This window comes from Ochotona curzoniae, unplaced genomic scaffold, assembly GCF_017591425.1.
Source record: "Ochotona curzoniae isolate NIBS_2020 unplaced genomic scaffold, NIBS_Ocur_1.0 contig_3622, whole genome shotgun sequence".
NCBI lineage: Eukaryota > Metazoa > Chordata > Mammalia > Lagomorpha > Ochotonidae > Ochotona > Ochotona curzoniae.
This window is the reverse complement of record NW_024465926.1, coordinates 13,759,394-13,776,246: the sequence shown is the minus strand read 5'-3', so window position 1 is coordinate 13,776,246 and position 16,853 is coordinate 13,759,394. Positions and strand designations below refer to the sequence as shown.

General features: G+C 47.3%; 1 protein-coding gene across 1 annotated transcript in view; it reads right to left on the bottom strand.

The window, feature by feature from the left end:
* RANBP10 (RAN binding protein 10) overlaps positions 1 to 16,853 on the bottom strand; it is a 59,633-nt gene that overhangs the window by 22,355 nt on the left and 20,425 nt on the right. Inside the window, exon 3 of the mRNA XM_040982521.1 lies at positions 14,754 to 14,806. Within this exon, the coding sequence (XP_040838455.1) occupies positions 14,754 to 14,806 (53 nt within the window). The remainder of the gene's footprint in view (positions 1 to 14,753; positions 14,807 to 16,853) is intronic.

Here is a 16,853-nt window from a genome sequence, read left to right as displayed (position 1 = left end):
AAACATAGATCTTCATTTCTCTTGGGTAAACACTGTGCTCAGAAGTGGTACTGCTGGGTCAAAAGATAAGTGTATGTTTAACTTGATAAGTAACTGTCAGACTGTTTTTTCAAAGTGGTTGTGCTATTTTGCATTCCAATCAACAATGTAGGAGTTTCACATCCTCACCAGTAGTTGATATTCTCAGATACTCAGTGTTTCTTTTTCAGTTTTTATAGTATGCACATGGCAGTTTTAATATCCTTATGGTTATTACTATATTATCACCATCATCACCAAGCCAGAAACAAAGATTTCCCAGCTACCACTGGTTAACTGTACAACTGGTCGGGAATGGCTGATGCTGAGCTGGGGCCAAGCCAGGAGTTGAGAATTCAACTCAACTTTCCCTTGAGAGCAGCCATCACTGTGGGAAGCTGGAGGGAAGAGAGTCCAATCACGAAACTGAACTCTGGAGCTCTGATGGGAGGTACAGGCATCTTAACTGCCAAGTTAAACCTCTGTTTTTCACCGTGGCTTTAATTTGCATTTCCCCAACAACCATTTTTTTCATAAACTTATCTGCCATTTCTTTATCATAAAATCATTGATAGACAAATAAAAATCCCAAAGAATCTGAAAAAGAATTTTCACCATTACCAACTGGTAAGATCAGCAATACCAAGAATATGAAAAATAAAATGCCTGTTTGTTTACATACATACACAAATAATCTTTCATCCACTTAGCAATGTACAAGCCAGGAGTTTTTAGCATATTTATAGAGTTATGCAACCATCATTATGATTTTGGAACACTTTCAAGACCTCAAAAGGAAAGCCTGGCCTAATTCCCTAGCCCCCAAATCAATTATATTTAGATCCAATAGCAAAAATTAGATATCAAATTTTTTAAAATATCACTCATAATAATAGGGCCCGGTGCAGTACCCTAGCAGCTAAACTCCTCACCTTGCATGTGCCAGGATCCCATATTATGGGTGCCAATTTATGTCCTGACTGCTCTACTTCCCATTCAGCTCCTTGCTAGTAGCCTGGGGAAACAGTCGAGGACAGCCCAGGATTTTGGGACCCGGCACCTGCGTCAGAGACCCAGAAGAAGCTCCTGGATTCTGGCTTCTGATTGGCTCAGCTCCAGCCGTTGCGGTGGCTTAGTGAGTGAACCATCAGACGGAAGATCATCCTCTCTGCCTCTCCTCCTCTCTGTATATCTGACTTTCCAATAAAAACAAATAAAATAAGGACTTTTGCCACTAGACTAACTCGTGGGGCCCTCAATAATATTTTTCTTGCTTTATCTGAGACAGAGACAGGAGAGAAGGCTGGGGGAGGAGGGATCTAAATCTACAGACTACTGTATATTGGATAGCACATAACCATGTGCGGCTGGTTTTCATCGCTTTGTCATGCCTTGCTGCACTGACCAGGCCCCCTTAATTCAAAGCTGAGCATAAATGATGACACAGAAGTGAGAACTCTGAAACGTACTCTGACTTAACAGAGCAGGGACGAGTGCAGGCGGTCAGGCCAGCTGGGGCACACGGGAAAAGCATGAAGGCAGGCGGGATAGGCGTGATAGGCAAATCTACTCCCAAAGAGCAAATCTACTCCCTCTAGAGCTCCTCAGCAGGCTCTTGGGAACTTCTTCGGCACCTCCCTTCCCCCATGACAGATGGGTGGGGGTAGGAGCTCTCCCAGGGTCAAGGCCATGGCCAGAACGGAACATTCACAGACTACATACTGTACAGGTCAGACAGGGCACAGGGTGGTGCAAGCTATGAGCCAGGGTCTGGTGGTGAGGACGGACAAGGGAAAGGAAGGGCATGACTAAGGAGGTGGGACATACCAGACCCTGGACCCTAAACTTGGCTGCTTTAGTCCAGTGAGCTCTAGGCCAAGCTGGTCTCGTGATCCCAACACCTGCCCCAAGTCTTACATGTACCCTGTTTTCACATCTTTCAGTCAGGATAACTTTGGGTAAAAAAGGATTCTCCAGAGCCCACCAAGGGGAACAGACCAAAGCTGAACAGCTTTAGGTGATGTGGGTAGGGCACAGAGCCCAGGTAGTCTCCCCATCCCACCAACCCTGGTAACTCCCAACTGCAATTTAAAATTTAGCAAAAGAACTGCTCAGGACTGGCTTCAGGGAGGCAAGGCCTGCCACTACAAGGAGGTTCTGTTCTCACCTTTTCCACTTCCCAGAGGCACAGGAATTGTGCAGCTCATGGGCAGGATTCTGCTCTGAGAACATAACTCCTAAGCTGGGCAGCCCCAGTGATTCAGAGGCCTTTCTTTGCTGGTGGAGATGCCACTCCATTTGCTCTTGTGGGAAAAGCTTTTCTGGGGCACAAAAGTACAGAAGCATACAAGGCAGATGAAGCTATCATAACCAAGGTTCCTTTTCCTTTCTTTTTTAAAGATTTACTAATTTTTGGGCCCGATACAGTAACCTAGCAACTAAAGTCCTTGCCTTGCACACACCAGGATCCTATATGAGTGCCGGTTCTAATCCTGGTGGCTCCACTTCCATCCAGCTCCCTGCTTGTGGCCTGGGAAGGCAGTCATGGATGCCCCAAAGCCTTGGGACCCTGCATCCACACAGGAGACCCGGAAAAGGCTCCACCTCCTGGCTTCAAATCGGCTGATCTCTAACTGTTGAAGCCACTTGGGGAGTGAATCATCAAATGGAAAATCTTCTTCTCTGTTTCTCCTCCTCTCTGTACATTTGACTTTGCAATAAAAAATAAATAAATAGGGCCCAGTGGGGGTAGCAGCTGAAGTCCTCACCTTCATGTGCTGGAATCCCATACGGGTCCAGTTCTAATCCCAGAGGCCCCTCTTCCCATCCAGCTCCCTGCTTGTGGCCTGGGAAAGCAGTTAAGGATGGGCCAGAGCCTTGGGTTCCTGAAGCCACATGGGAAATCCAGAAGAGGCTTCTGGCTCCTGACTCTGGATCAGCTTAGCTCCAACCATTACGGCCACTTGGAAAATGAACCAGTGGATGGAAGATCTTTCTGTCTCTCCTTCTCTGTGTAAATCAACCTTTCCAATAAGAATAAATAAATCTTAAAAAAAGAAAACACTGAAATTTTTTGCTAATTCCCATAGAATTTATCTACCCATACAGATTTAAACAAAAGAAGAAAAATGCACAGAACATGGGGCAGGCTGAATAAAGCATCCAAGGAAGTCTGTGACCTAATCCCCAGAGTCTAGGGAAATGTTACTTTCCACAATGAAAGGGAGTTTTAAAAAGTGGATAAATTAGAACTCTGAAAATTATCTAGGAGATTATCCTGGATTATCTGACAGATGGGCCCAAAGCAATCATAAGGTCATCTTAAAACAGAAGCTGCTACACTGCTGGCTTTGAAGTAGCAGAAGGGCTATAAGTCAAGGCAAGCTGCTTCCAGAAACTGGAAAACACATACATACACACTCAGAAACAGACGATGTCTAAGAATCTCCAGAGAGAACTCAGGCAGGGCCTAGCACAATAGCCTAATGGTTAAATTCTCCCCTTGCATGTGCCGAGATCCCATATGGGCACCAGTTCATATTCTAGATGCTCCAACCAGCTCCCTGCTTGTCACAGGACAAAGCAGTAGAGGACAGCCCAAAGCCTTGGAACTTTAGAGATGTAGAGAAGGGTTTGATCCCATCACATCACAGACACCTGCCAAGCTCTCTTGGAGAAACTTTTGAGGGCTCACAGGAGGACTAAATGAGAATCTGCGTGGCTGGAGCTGGCCAATACCCACCTGTCCCAATCAGCAGCTTGAATATGGCCTGCCAGTGACAGCCACAGACCTGTTCTACTCTGGTTTTTCTCTAGTTTCCTGGGGAGGCAGCACTTGGCACAGTTCAACAGCCATGCTCACTGGCTTTCACACTGGCTCTAGGAGAAAGGTGCTGGGCCATGTTGTCCAAGGTGCTTCCTGAGCAAGGGGTTGCTGTGAAGACAGTTCCTGTGCCATGGTGGGCATCATGGCAGGGCTGCTCTATGATGGGTGTGGGGAGGGGTGTCACTCACACAGAATCACTCTCTCCCAAAAATCTGGCACACAGATACTCTCCCCAGAATGTCAACAAGTAAAAACAGAGTGGTGGGTATTGTGGTGCAGATTAAGCTGTGACTTGGGGCACACTCACACTGAATATAGGAGTGCTGGTTCAAGTCTCAGCTATGCTGGTTTGTTTTGCCTTGTTTTGTTTTTTAAGATTTATTTTGTTTATTCAAAAGGCAGATGGACAAAGAGGGAGAAAACAGATTTTCCACCCACAGCTCATTCTCCAAATGGCTGGGATGCTAACAGTTGGGCCTGGCTGAAGCCAAGAGCCAGGATTCAAAAATCATAACTCTAACAGACCCACTGCCTGATGCAGCTCTACAAAGGATGACAGGAAGGGCCCAGCAGGGTAGCCTAGCAGATGAAGTCCTCTCCTTGGAAGCACCAGGTTCCCATATGGGCACCGGTTCTAATCCCAGCAGCCCCACTTCCCATCCAGCTCCCTACATGTGGCCTGGGAAAGCAGTCGAGGATGGCCCAAAGCTCTGGGACCCTGCACCTGAGTGGGAGACCTAAAAGAGGCTCCTGACTCCTGGCTTCGGATCTGCACAGCTCCAGCTGTTGCAGGCACTCGGGGAGTCAATCAACAGATGCAAAGACTTCCTCTCTGTCTCTACTGCTCTCTGTATATCTGACTTTCTAATAAAACGAAATCTTTTTTTTTTAAAGGGTATCAGGAAAAAAGAAGAGCAAAGAGATTCTTTCCCTTTTTAAAGATTGATTGATTGCTTTGAATGTCAGATGTCAGAGCTAAAGGCAGGCTCAGTGGCTAGCAGCTAACGTCCTCACCTTGCATGCACTGGGATCCCATGTGAGTGCCAGTTCGTGTCCTAGTGGCCCCACTTCCCATCCAGCTCCCTGCTTGTAGCCTGGGAAAACAGTAGAGGATGGCCCAAAGCCTTGGGACCCTATATCCACATGGGAGACCCAGAAGAAGCTCCAGGTTCCTGGCTTCAGACTGGCTCAGCTCCAGCCATTGTGGCTACTTAGGGAATAAATCAATGGACGGAAGATCTTTCTATCTCTCCTCCTCTCTGTATATCTGACTTTCCAATAAACATAAATAAACCCTTAAAAAAAGAAGAAGGGGAGGGGCAAAGGAGAGAGAGGGAGAGACATAGAGATATCTCTACATGGCTCCAATGGGCAGGGTTAGGACAGACTGAAACAAGAAGCCAAGAGCTTCCATGTGTTTCCCACATGGATGGCAGGGGCCCAAGCATTTGGGTCATCTTCTGCTGCTTTTCCAGGCCACCAATAAGCAGCCACATCAGAAGTACAGTAGACAGACTAGATATGGGATGCTGGCATCACAGGTGGCAGCTTTAACCACTATATCACAATGCCTGTCCCAAAGAGATTTTTTTCATTCAGCAAACAGTGGCTGGCATCAGAACACATTTTGCCATGGCACTCCCATGACTGTTACCCTGAGCTTCCAGAATCCTGGCATCAAGGAATACAATCGTATGACCCTAGGGTAATGCCTCTGGCAGCTGCAGGTACAAGGGGCAGGTAGTGCCCTGGGTACAGGTCTTCTTTTTATCGTAGCAGGCATTAAAAGAGGAGGCCATCTCTGCAGGATGACCCCATGAGCTGACACCAGGTAGGCACAGCCTCCCATGGGTACCCAGGCCCTGTACTGAGACAGAGCTCGAATGTCAGCAGCTACAGGCAGGGCAAGTGATTCAACAGCCAGCACCTGCATGGGAAAGGGCCACTCACAGATTCATACCTGTGTCACTCCTAATGGCCACAAGAGTCCCTGGGGCAGCCAAATGGGTCCAGGTAGTTCTGCCTACAGCATGGTTCAAATGGCATCCATATCTGGCAGGCTTTCCTCCACTGGACAAGCCAGGACTCATTCACCTCAGTTAGTCTAAGAAAACAGGTACAATCTCAGCTCTCATGACTTGGGATCTCTTAGAGTTGGGTTTAGCTTTTCTTCCCTTTCCTCTGTGGTCTTTTTAAACCTCTGGGGAAAGACAGAAGACAGGCAACCATAATAATATATGAGCCTGGGACTCTGCATACCTCACAGGATTCTCAGAGATGTGTCTGCACAAAAGCCTTCTCCAGAGGAGGCCCATGAGTGATATCCCAGTGAATTTGGGATCTTCTGCCCAGCACTAAGAAGGCCAAGGCAGTAGCTAGTCCCCACTCCACCACCTCACCAGGACACCTGACACTGTTGTCAGAGACCAACAAACTCAGGTTTCAGAACTGACCCTTCTGCTATCGATGAAGCCTCTTATCTCAAAAGTATTAACTTGCCCTGAAAAACAATGTCAAGTCCAGAATTTTTTTACCTTGCTTAACAGAGATGGGAACAGGTATTTTGAATAAGAAAACAGTCATTATAGCCAAGGAGTCCCCATTGACTAGAAATAGTAATTTCTATTATTGTATAGTAATAAATTGTAGTATAGTAATTTCCCATCTGAGTTCCTAACTTCACAAGGCTGAGGAGCAGCCCCAGTGTGCTGTGACCACACAGGGCCTCCTGGAGGTGAGCAAAGAGGCTACCACAAAAGAAACAGAAGCTTGGTTGGCCCCAGGACCTGGGACACAGCACCCAGGATGGAGATTCAAGGAAGCAGAAGCCTCAGACATGAAATAAGCTCATGCACAGGGACTACAGTGGGTCGGGTGGCACTGACACCAACAACCACTGCTTGGACTACCAAGGGGTTTGACCAGCTCCCAGCCCTAGGGCCTCATCAGTCAAACAGCCTCCATTCTTGACTGCCTGCCTCCATTCTGGACTGCCTGCCAGAGCTACAGGGCCTCTAAACATGTATTCCTCTGCTCCAGCTATCTTCCAAGGATAGCTCAAATGAAGAAAGAACAGGAGATGCAGTGCAGGGTTGGGCAGTGGTCCAGTGGCTTCAGAAAAATCTCCTGGCTGATGATATTTGGGTGTTTTTTTTTTAAGATTTTTAAATTTATTTTTATTGGCAAGTGAGATATACAGAGAGGAGGAGAGACAGAAAGATCTTCTGTCCGATGATTCACTCCCCAAGTGGCCACAACGGCTGGAGCTAAGCAGATCGGAAGCCAGGATCCCAGAGCTTCTTTCAGGAAGAAGAAGCTTCTTCTTCACCCAAGCAGGTGCAGGGTCCCAAAGCTTTGGGCTGTCCTCAACTGCTTTCCCAGGCCACAAGCAGGAAGTGGGGCTGCCAGGATTAGAAGTGGCGCTCATATGGAATCCCAGCACATTCAAGGTGAGGACTTCAGCCACTACACTATCATGCTGGACCCTGATCCTATTTCTAAGCAAGGCCACATCAAGGTATCCAAAGGCTAAAACTAAGGTGACAGCAAGATGGCTTCTTCCTTCTCCCAGGTTCTGGGACAGGACATTGATTAGGAAAGGCTGTACTACCTTATGGTCCAGACATGTGAGCTCAGGCTTGTTGCAAGGTGTTCTAACAGGGCTGAGGCAGATACACCCAGAAACTGAGCAGCCTGAATGCCAAACTCACCTAGCTAGAGACACACACACATTCCCCCTCAGGTCAGTGCAACACTACAGCCAACCCTGGGAAACACTGTAGGTTCTGGAGTGAAAGATGCTCCTAAAAGTGTCGTAGTTCATAGTGGACACAATGTGAGCTCATCAGATGTAAAGAGCAAGGGGCCCAGCCTACATGCAATGGGACCGAGTACTCCTTGCTTGGCAAGGATAGAACAACAGCATATCCATCCCAATGACCAAGCGGGTGAAACACATCTGGGTACCAATAATCTCTGAGACATTCAACACACAAGCCACCTGTTAGTGGATTTGCTGCACATGAGCATTTTTCAGTGCTTGTGCAGTAGCCCTAAGAAAAGAGGGAGGAAGGCCAGAGGACACCCTATTATTAGTCATCAGTGCTTGCCACACCAGCAGGGCCTATCTTATGCCTCCAGTAAACCTGGCATGTACCCCTAGAGTTCTCCCTGATGCCTGCTATCAGCAGTCCCTCTCCCATGGCATGTGCAGATGTAAAATATCAGCTGCTTGCAGACTGTATCCCAACCAGAAGTGGCTTCCAACTGGGCTTACGCACTTGACTACCACTCACAACAGGCTTGGTAAGCTCTGGAAGAAAAAATACTTGGTCCCAACACTGTGGCCTAGCTGCTAAAGTCCTTGCCTTGAATGTGCCAAGATCTCATATGGGCACTATTCTAATCCCAGCAGCCCTGCTTCCCATCCAGCTTCCTGCTTGTGGCCTGGGAAAGCAGTCGAGGACGGCCCAAAGCCTTGGGACCCTGCACCCATGTGGGAGACCCGGAAGGAGTTCCTGGATCCTGGCTCTGGATCAGCACAGCACCGGCCGTTGTGGTCACTTGGAGAGTGAATCATCGGATGGGAGATCTTCCTCTCTGTTTCTCCTCCTCTCTGTATATCTGACTTTCCAATAAAAATAAATAAATCTTTTTAAAAAAAAAAAGATAATCACTCATGAAGATCCCGCCAAAGGAAAGCAGACAGTCCAACTCCACCCTGTATCCCTTAGTCCATAGGCCAGGGCCTGGTTGCAGGTTACTTCTTGCTTCAGGAGGCACATTCCTCACCCCTAACCCTCAGCTGTGGTCTGATATAACAGTTACAACCAAAGCAGGGATGCTTCAGTGGGCCTGGGTTCTCCTCCAAGGAGCTGTGCCAGCAGCTGCTTCTGCCACAGAAGAGGCCAGGTGGAAGCCAGAATCTCCCTGACTCTGATGTATGTATTTGGGCTTCCTACCAACACAGCCTGAATCTTGCTGGCTCTGAGGTATGAGACACAGCATCAACACGTCCTCAAAGTACTGAGGTTTGGAAGAAACCCAAACCTCTCCCTGTAGCCACAGCCCTGCCTTTCTCTCACTGCTGCTCCCATCCAGGGATCCTGGCCTCAGCCCCTCCCTGCCAGCTCACCAAAGTTAGGGTGGGGTTGTCAGCACACTCACCTGCCTCAGATCGCCCTGCCCTACCACCAAGCCATTCAGCTAAGGGTTCAGAAATCCTTGGTTGAGTGCCACACCTGTTCCTTTACACTTAAGGAGGCCAAAAACACCTCATGAGAGGTAAACATCAAAAATCCTTATCTTCCAACAGAAACCTCAGACATGCAAGCTCAGACAAACCCATACACTCCTAGGAAAGTCTGAGCACCACAGCCTCACTTCCGGGGCTCTCTGCTTTCATTTGCCCTGGGGACCAAGTGAAGCCTCAGAGTGCCTGCCAGTCTGCCCCTGACAGCCCTGGAGGCCAAGATGTCTTTGCTGAGCCACTGCAACTGACAAGAAAACACTGGAAATCTTAAGAGTGGTACCATCTTCTCCCACAATTCCACTCCAGCTAACATATACTAAACATGTCCATCAAACTCAGAAAATATAAGCACTTGAGAGAATGTGTCATTCTGATTACAGCTAACTCCACAATGATACACAAATATTCATAAAAATTATAAAAATTTTAAATATGTTCAGGTACTTCCTTCTTCAGGGAGAGAAAAAAAAATCAAGCTATTATTTATGTACCTCATTTTTGTGTCAGGGAATATTCATAGGAATTAACTCCTTTACTTCTGTTAGCCACCCTAGCCATGAGTAAGCTACAAAGTGTCATTTCCAGATGGGGAAACTGAGGCATGGGCAATTAAATAATCTACTCAAGGTAAACAGCCACCAGGATGCAAATGCAGACTGCATGGCTCCATTTTACATTTTTAAACAGTGAGCAACACTATTTCACAGGCTGTTCAGAGCCCTCAAGGCCCATTTCCGCATATGACCAAATGTAAGCCAACAGCTGATTCAATGACATTGAGCCCTAACATACAGCAAGAACAGATCACTCCAAAGCCCCCACAAACACTATCAGTAGGGGAAGCTAAGCTCTACGTGCAGGCTCCTTCAAGCTGAAGACAGTCTGCAGGCCAACGGGATGTCACTCCTGACTGGTTCTGGAACACACATGGATTACACAAGCCCTTCACAGGGGAGCAGGAACCAGCCTCATCCTGCATCCCATGTGCATCACGCCAAGCCCTGAGCTTGCCTCAGGCGAGTGCTAACAGAGAGATATGCTCTGAGCCCCAAGGAGCTCCGAACCCAAGGACACAGCTGGGTAGCAGGCAGGCAGTGTAGTCAGTGCCACTACAGGTGTGGGGTCAGAGCTGAAAGGGCCCAGCAGGAGCAGGCCATGCTGGACTTTCTGCATGAACCTCTTTGCTTGGGCTGACTGAGATGAAGCCTGCTCAACTCATGCTCTCCTTCCTGCTCCTGATGACTCTGAGACTCAGCACCAAAAAGGCCAGTGCCAGCGCCAGCGCCAGGCTGCTTTATTAAACAGTCACCACCACTCTAGAAGCACAGCGCCAGGGGCTTGCAGCCCCATCACTCACTGCTCTGAGGACACCAACTCCACTGGCTTACCTCCTAAAAGGTCTGCTGATCCTCCCACTCCTCCCTATCTCTGGCCCAACTGACACCCACGTTCTAGCTACAATGATATGCTCATATTCTTAGCAAAACAAAAACACAAGGAAAGGGCCCATCACCATGGCTCAACAGGTTAATATTCTGCCTGCAACAGCAGCATCCCACTTCTGATCCAGATCCCTGCTTATGCACTGAGAAAGCAGTCGGGGATGGCTCAAGTCCTCAGGCCCCTGCACTACAGGAAAGAACAAGAAGGTCTTAGATCTTGGCTTTGGACTAGCTTAGCTCTGCCCATTGAGGCCACTTGGGAAGTGAACCAGTGGGTGGAAGATTTTTCTCTTCATCTTTCCCCCTCTTTTTGTATCTCTTTCAAATAAAAAGAAATAAATCTGAAAAAAAGAAAAAGATCAATCGATCAATCGATTTATCGATCAAGTACTAGTTCATTTTTTTCTTCTAAAATTTTCTTTGTGGGAGGCCAACAAGGCAAGCACTGAACACTCAACACTGCAACATGCAGCCCCAAAAATCCAGAGAAACAAACGCAGCAGGCAAGGAAAAACAACAAGAAAAATCAGCGTGTACTCCAGCTACTAGCAACAGACATGCACCACTACTATGTACCTGTTGATACAGGTGTGCAAACTTGTCTTTCACAAACACCAACCAAAGCATGGCTTTGATTCCTCAGCTTCCATCAAACACAATCCAGATTGCCAGATGCCTGCCTGGGGCTAGCAAGACAGTGTTACAATTCAACAGGCACAGCAGGACCCATGTCCTGTGAAGTCAAGTTGAACGCACAGGCTTCTAGCCTTCCAGGGCCATTAGAACAAAAGCTCCATTCCTGCTGCCCAGGTATGGTGAGGTCAGGAAAGAGCTCAGCTGGCACCCACACTGTCCTCCTAGCTATCCCTCAGGCACTCCGCTACTTTTGACAAGTCTCTAGCCCCATTCTCTATGGGAAAGGTGGAACCAGCCAGGCCAACATTCCACGTCCATGTCTGCAGGTAGTGGGCAAGAGAGGAACTTCCACTTCCTGTCCCGAGGTACCCACACTCAGCAGCACCACCTTCCCTAGGTCCTGATTCTTGCACTTTGTTTTGGCCTATCCAATATTAAGATCCCACCTATTGAGCCCGGCATAATAGTCTAGTGGCTAAATCCTCACCTTGCATCCACCCTGGGATCCCACATAGGTACCAGTTCATGTCCCGGTGGCCCCACTGCCCATTAAGCTCCCTGCTGTGACCTGGGAAAGCAGTCGAGGACAGCCTAGAGCCTTGAGTCCCTGTACCCACATAGGAGACCCAGAAGCTCCTAGCTCCTGGTTTCAGATCGGCTCGGTTCCAGCCATTGCGGCCACTTGGGGAGTGAACCAGTGGATGGAAATCTCTCTCTCTCTCTGTCTCTCCTTCTCTCTCTAAATCTACTTTTCCAATAAAAATAAATACACATTTAGAAAGAAAAAAGATCCTACCTATTGCGGCTGCCACCTTGTAGCAGCCTAATCTCAACCTGTGTGACACCAGCATCCCATATGGACGACATTTTATGTACCGCTGCTCACTTCTGATCCAGCACCCTTGCTTATGGCCTGGAAAAGCAGAAGATGGCGGCTCAAGTTTTGCACTCCTGCACCCATAAGGGAGATTCAGAAGAAGCTTGTGACTCCTGACTTTGGAATCAGCTCAGCTCCAGCCATTGTGGCCATTTGGGAAGTGAACCAGCAAATACAAAACCTCTCTATCTCTATCCTTCTCTCTGTAATTTTGCCTTTCCAACCAAAATACCTTTTTTTGGGAATTTAATTGGAAAGGTAGATCAGATTTATGGAGAAGAGAGAGTAAGCTCTTCCATTTGTAGTTCACTGCAATGGCTGGATCTGAGCTGATCCAAAGCCAAGAGCCAGGAGCTTCTTCCGATCTCCCATGCAGATACAGAGTCCCAAGGCTTAAGGACATCCTCTACTGCTTTCCCAGGTCAAAATCTGGGAACTAGATGCAAAGTGGAGCAGCCAGGACATGATGGTGCCCTTAGGGGATCCTGGCATTTGCAGGAAGGATTTAGCCATTAAACCATTGTGTCAGGCCCAAAATAAATGCAACTTACCAAAAAAAAAAAAAAGAAAGAAAGAAAGAGAGAGAGGGAGGGAGGGAGGAAGGAGAAAGAAGGAAGGAAGGAAGCAAGGGAGGGAGGGAGGGAAAGAAAAAGAGAGAGAGAGAAAAAGAAAGAAAGAAAGAAAGGACGAACAATCCCACCTATTGTCTTTCCTGCCCAGCACCCCAGCTATCAGTCATATCTGTTCATATCTCTAATCTAAAGCTCCTGGCTCAGCAGGAGACCCCAGGTGACATAATTTCTGAAATTTTTCTATTCTTAATAAACTATAAAACTATAAATCAATAAGAAATACATGTCTGGGAAACTGTATGATGGATCAGGAACAAACTTTGTATCTATATATTTTAGCAAACTTGATTACATAATTCAGCACTAACTTTTAAAATTTTCTCTGTTAATTTCCTAATTATGGTAGAATGCTGCCAGACTCAGACAATTAAACACAATTAAATAGTGTTCAATCAATCATGTAAAATTATACAGCAGCCCTCCACTGTCAATACAACCTGAATCAGTAAACCTAATTCAGCATAAAATACAAGCACCTTAAAATGAAAAACCAAAAGAACTTATCAAAATCTGTGAGAGGTAAATAAAACTTAGAACAAATTTCTAAAAATAAGCACCTACTTTAATTAGCAAAAATGATATAATCACACCTAGACTATGAGGAAAATACAGTCACAAGGCAAAGGAAGGGATGCAGGACGGACATTAGGCACAAAGGTTAAATCACTCTTGGGACACCTGCATTCCATGCTGGAGGGGCTTGGGTGCAGTCCCAGCTAGTCTGGGCTTCTTCTTTTTTTCTTTTTAATTACTTATGTATTTATATAAAGGGAACAGATTTCATACATGTAATTTTAAGCTACTCTACAAGGAAATAATGTCTCAAGCAGCTGGCTCCTTGAACTTAACTCTGATTCTCACAGGTAAATGGGAAATACATAGAATATTCTCTTTCTCTCTTTTATCTCTTCCTTCTTCCTTCTCTTTCTGTCATATTGCCTTTCAAATAAATAAAAACAGGGCCCGGCGTGATGGCGCAGTGGTTAAGGTCTTCGCCTTGCACACCCGGGATCCCATATGGGCGCCGGTTCTAATCCCGGAAGCCCCGCTTCCCTTCCAGCTCCTTGCCTGTGGCCCGGGAAGGCAGTCGAGGACGGCCCAAAGCTTTGGGACCCTGCACCCGCGTGGGAGACCCGGAAGAGGCTCCTGGCTTCGGATCGGCATAGCATCGGCCATTGCGCTCACTTGGGGAGTGAATCATCGGACGGAAGATCTTCCTCTCTGTCTCTCCTCTCTGTATATCCGCCTTTCCAATAAAAAAAATAATAATAATAAAATGGAAGGGGGCCCGGCGCGGTGGCGCAAGTGGTTAAGTCCTCGCCTTGCACGCCCGGGATCCCATATGGGCGCCGGTTCTAATCCCGGCAGCCCCGCTTCCCTTCCAGCTCCCTGCCTGTGGCCTGGGAAGGCAGTTGAGGACGGCCCAAAGCTTTGGGACCCTGCACCCGCGTGGGAGACCCGGAAGAGGCTCCTGGCTTCGGATCGGCATAGTATCGACCCGTTGCGGCTCACTTGGGGAGTGAATCATCGGATGGAAGATCTTCCTCTCTGTATCTCCTCTCTGTATATCCGCCTTTCCAATAAAAAATAATAAAAATAAATCTAAAAAAAAAAAAAATAAATAAAATAAAAAAAAAAAAAATAAAAAAAAAAAAAAAAAAAATGGAAGGAAGGAATCACCTCAACCATGCTGAGTCTGATCTTTAACTTGGTGAAGTAACAAATGAGTCCAGGCTGCCAGTGCACGCCTTTTGGTAACATCTTGAGTCCCCAGCCAGCCAGCAAAAGCCAATAGGAGAGAGAAGTACCTAGGTGTAACACCAGTGGGAGCAGGCTCGGGTCACCTGGTTTTGTTGGCAAATAGTTCAAATTCCATGAGGAACAATCATCTGCCAATTAATTTTTGAAATAGAAACCCACACCACGCAGCCCAATGGCCACCTCTCAGGATCTTCCATTCAATGGGCCTGAGGCAGACGGAAAGTCAAAACAGTCCTCCCCAGCCTCTCAGCTGCCACTGTGACTCCAATGGAGCAGAGCAAAACAAATGCTCGCTTGAACAGTGACTCACCAGGAAGTCTGTTCATGTTGACGCCTTGAGCCGAGAGTCCTATTCCCATGTACCTTCAAAACAAGCACACATACAAAATGTTAGCAAATGATTACTCAGCTCCCTTTCTTTAGTAGTTACTGACATGAAACAGGATGACAGAAAGCAATGAATAAAGAGCACTTTCAACATATTAGAATTGGCTAGAGAATCTTTACATTTTATTTCCTTATAAAAACACCTTACTATCTCGTATAGCTGGAGAAACCAAGAAAAATTGTGTATGGAACTATGAATCTGGGCCTTAGCTCCTCAGAAAGTGACCTGAAATCCCGGCTTCTGCTGTGTTGGTTCCGTGGCTCCAATGAAGGCAGCAGAAGCTCCTGGCTCCTGGCTTCAGATCAATTCAGCTCCAGGCATTACAGTCACTTGGGGAGTGAACCTACATGGGTAGACTTGAGTCATCTTCTGCTGCTTTCCCAGACAATAAACAGGGAGCTGGATGGGAAGTAGAGCAGCTGGAACTTGACCCAGACCCTTATGGGATGCTGGCACCACAGGCAAAAGCTTAGAATGCTTTCCCATGGCACAAATCCCACACTTTTTTTTCTAATACTAAACATATTCTATTTTTGATGATGTTTACATAATTAAGAGGGATGCATGCCCTTGAGGACCACCAATTAAGGTGGAGAAGGTTAAGGATTGGGGGAAAGTAGATGAGACAACTGTTTCCAATCTCTTTTTTTCTTCCTGTATCTGGGGAAAGTGGGGAGAAAAGGGGAGAAGACCGTTCCCAGCAGTCCAACTGCATCAGTACCTAGGGATGAGTGTCATCCCAGAATCCCCGAAGCGGAGTATGTTCCAAGGGCACTGCTTAGGTGATTTCAATAGTCCTGAGTTGCTGTTGATTTCACTGCTCCAAGGTTCAGGAAATCTTCCCAAGGTCCATTAGCTGACATAGTTCACCTTAGAGTCTCCATGCATCCAGACACTCACTGTTAAAGCTTAGCCAGGAGAGCTGTCCAATTTGTTCTGCCCTCTCTGGCACTAAACATCCTCTGCAGCCCTCAATGAACTGGATGTCATGTTCCTCATGAACAACTGGGCATGCTGGGGCCCAGCGCCATGGCCTAGCAGCAAAGTCATCGCCTTGAAAGCGCTGGGATCCCATATCGGCACCTGTTCTAATGCCGGCAGCTCCATTTCCCATCTATCTCCCTGCCTGTGGCCTGAGAAAGCAGTAGAGAACGGTCCAAAGCCTTGGGACCCTGCACCTGTGTGGGAGACCTGGAGGAAGCTTCTGGCTCCTAGCTTCAGATCGGTGCAGCACCGGCTATTGCAGTCACTTGGGGAGTGAATCACCAGATGGAAGATCTTCCTCTCTGTATTCCTGACTTTGCAATAAAAATAAATAAAATTCCTCCCTCTTGGGTTACCACTCTCACAGGAGGGCATGAAAACTAAGATGGGGCTGGGGTGGCTAGACAGAAAGACACCCAACAACATCCGTGAGGGCTGGATAGTTGAGCTGGTTAGATGGAACTAGGCTTTAATACCCATTGACATGTACGAGAGCCGAATGGGATGTGGGACAGACTGGACTAGTCCGGCTACACGTACTGGCAAACCAGGGTAGGGGGCCTGATGGGGGTTATTATGGGTCGCTCCAACTAGGCTGCAGCTCCCACTGGTTTATGTGAGGGTCGAGTATGTGCTGGGCAGAACCAGGCTGGACTACAATACCCAGTGGTTCCAGTGGAAGTTGGGGCTGAAAACAGAACCAACCCAGCAATTGCAAACACCAGCTGATTGGGGCGACAGATTTTGCTGGGCCCTGTGCTTGCTAGTACATACAAGAATCTGGTCTGGGAACACCTCAGACTAAGTTTCTTTGGGGATCTCCATAACCGAAGTGCTTGACACAGAACCCTAATCAAGAAAAGACAGAAGACAGAACAAGTCAATCAACCACCTCAGCTATATGTTGGCAGTGAAATGCTGGGCAAACGGAGACTCTATAATGGACTATGTCAATCAGTGGATTCTTCAATGACCTCATCGTGCTTGGAGTGGCGAGACTGGCAGCAATTCATAACTGTTGAACTATCAAAACCACTC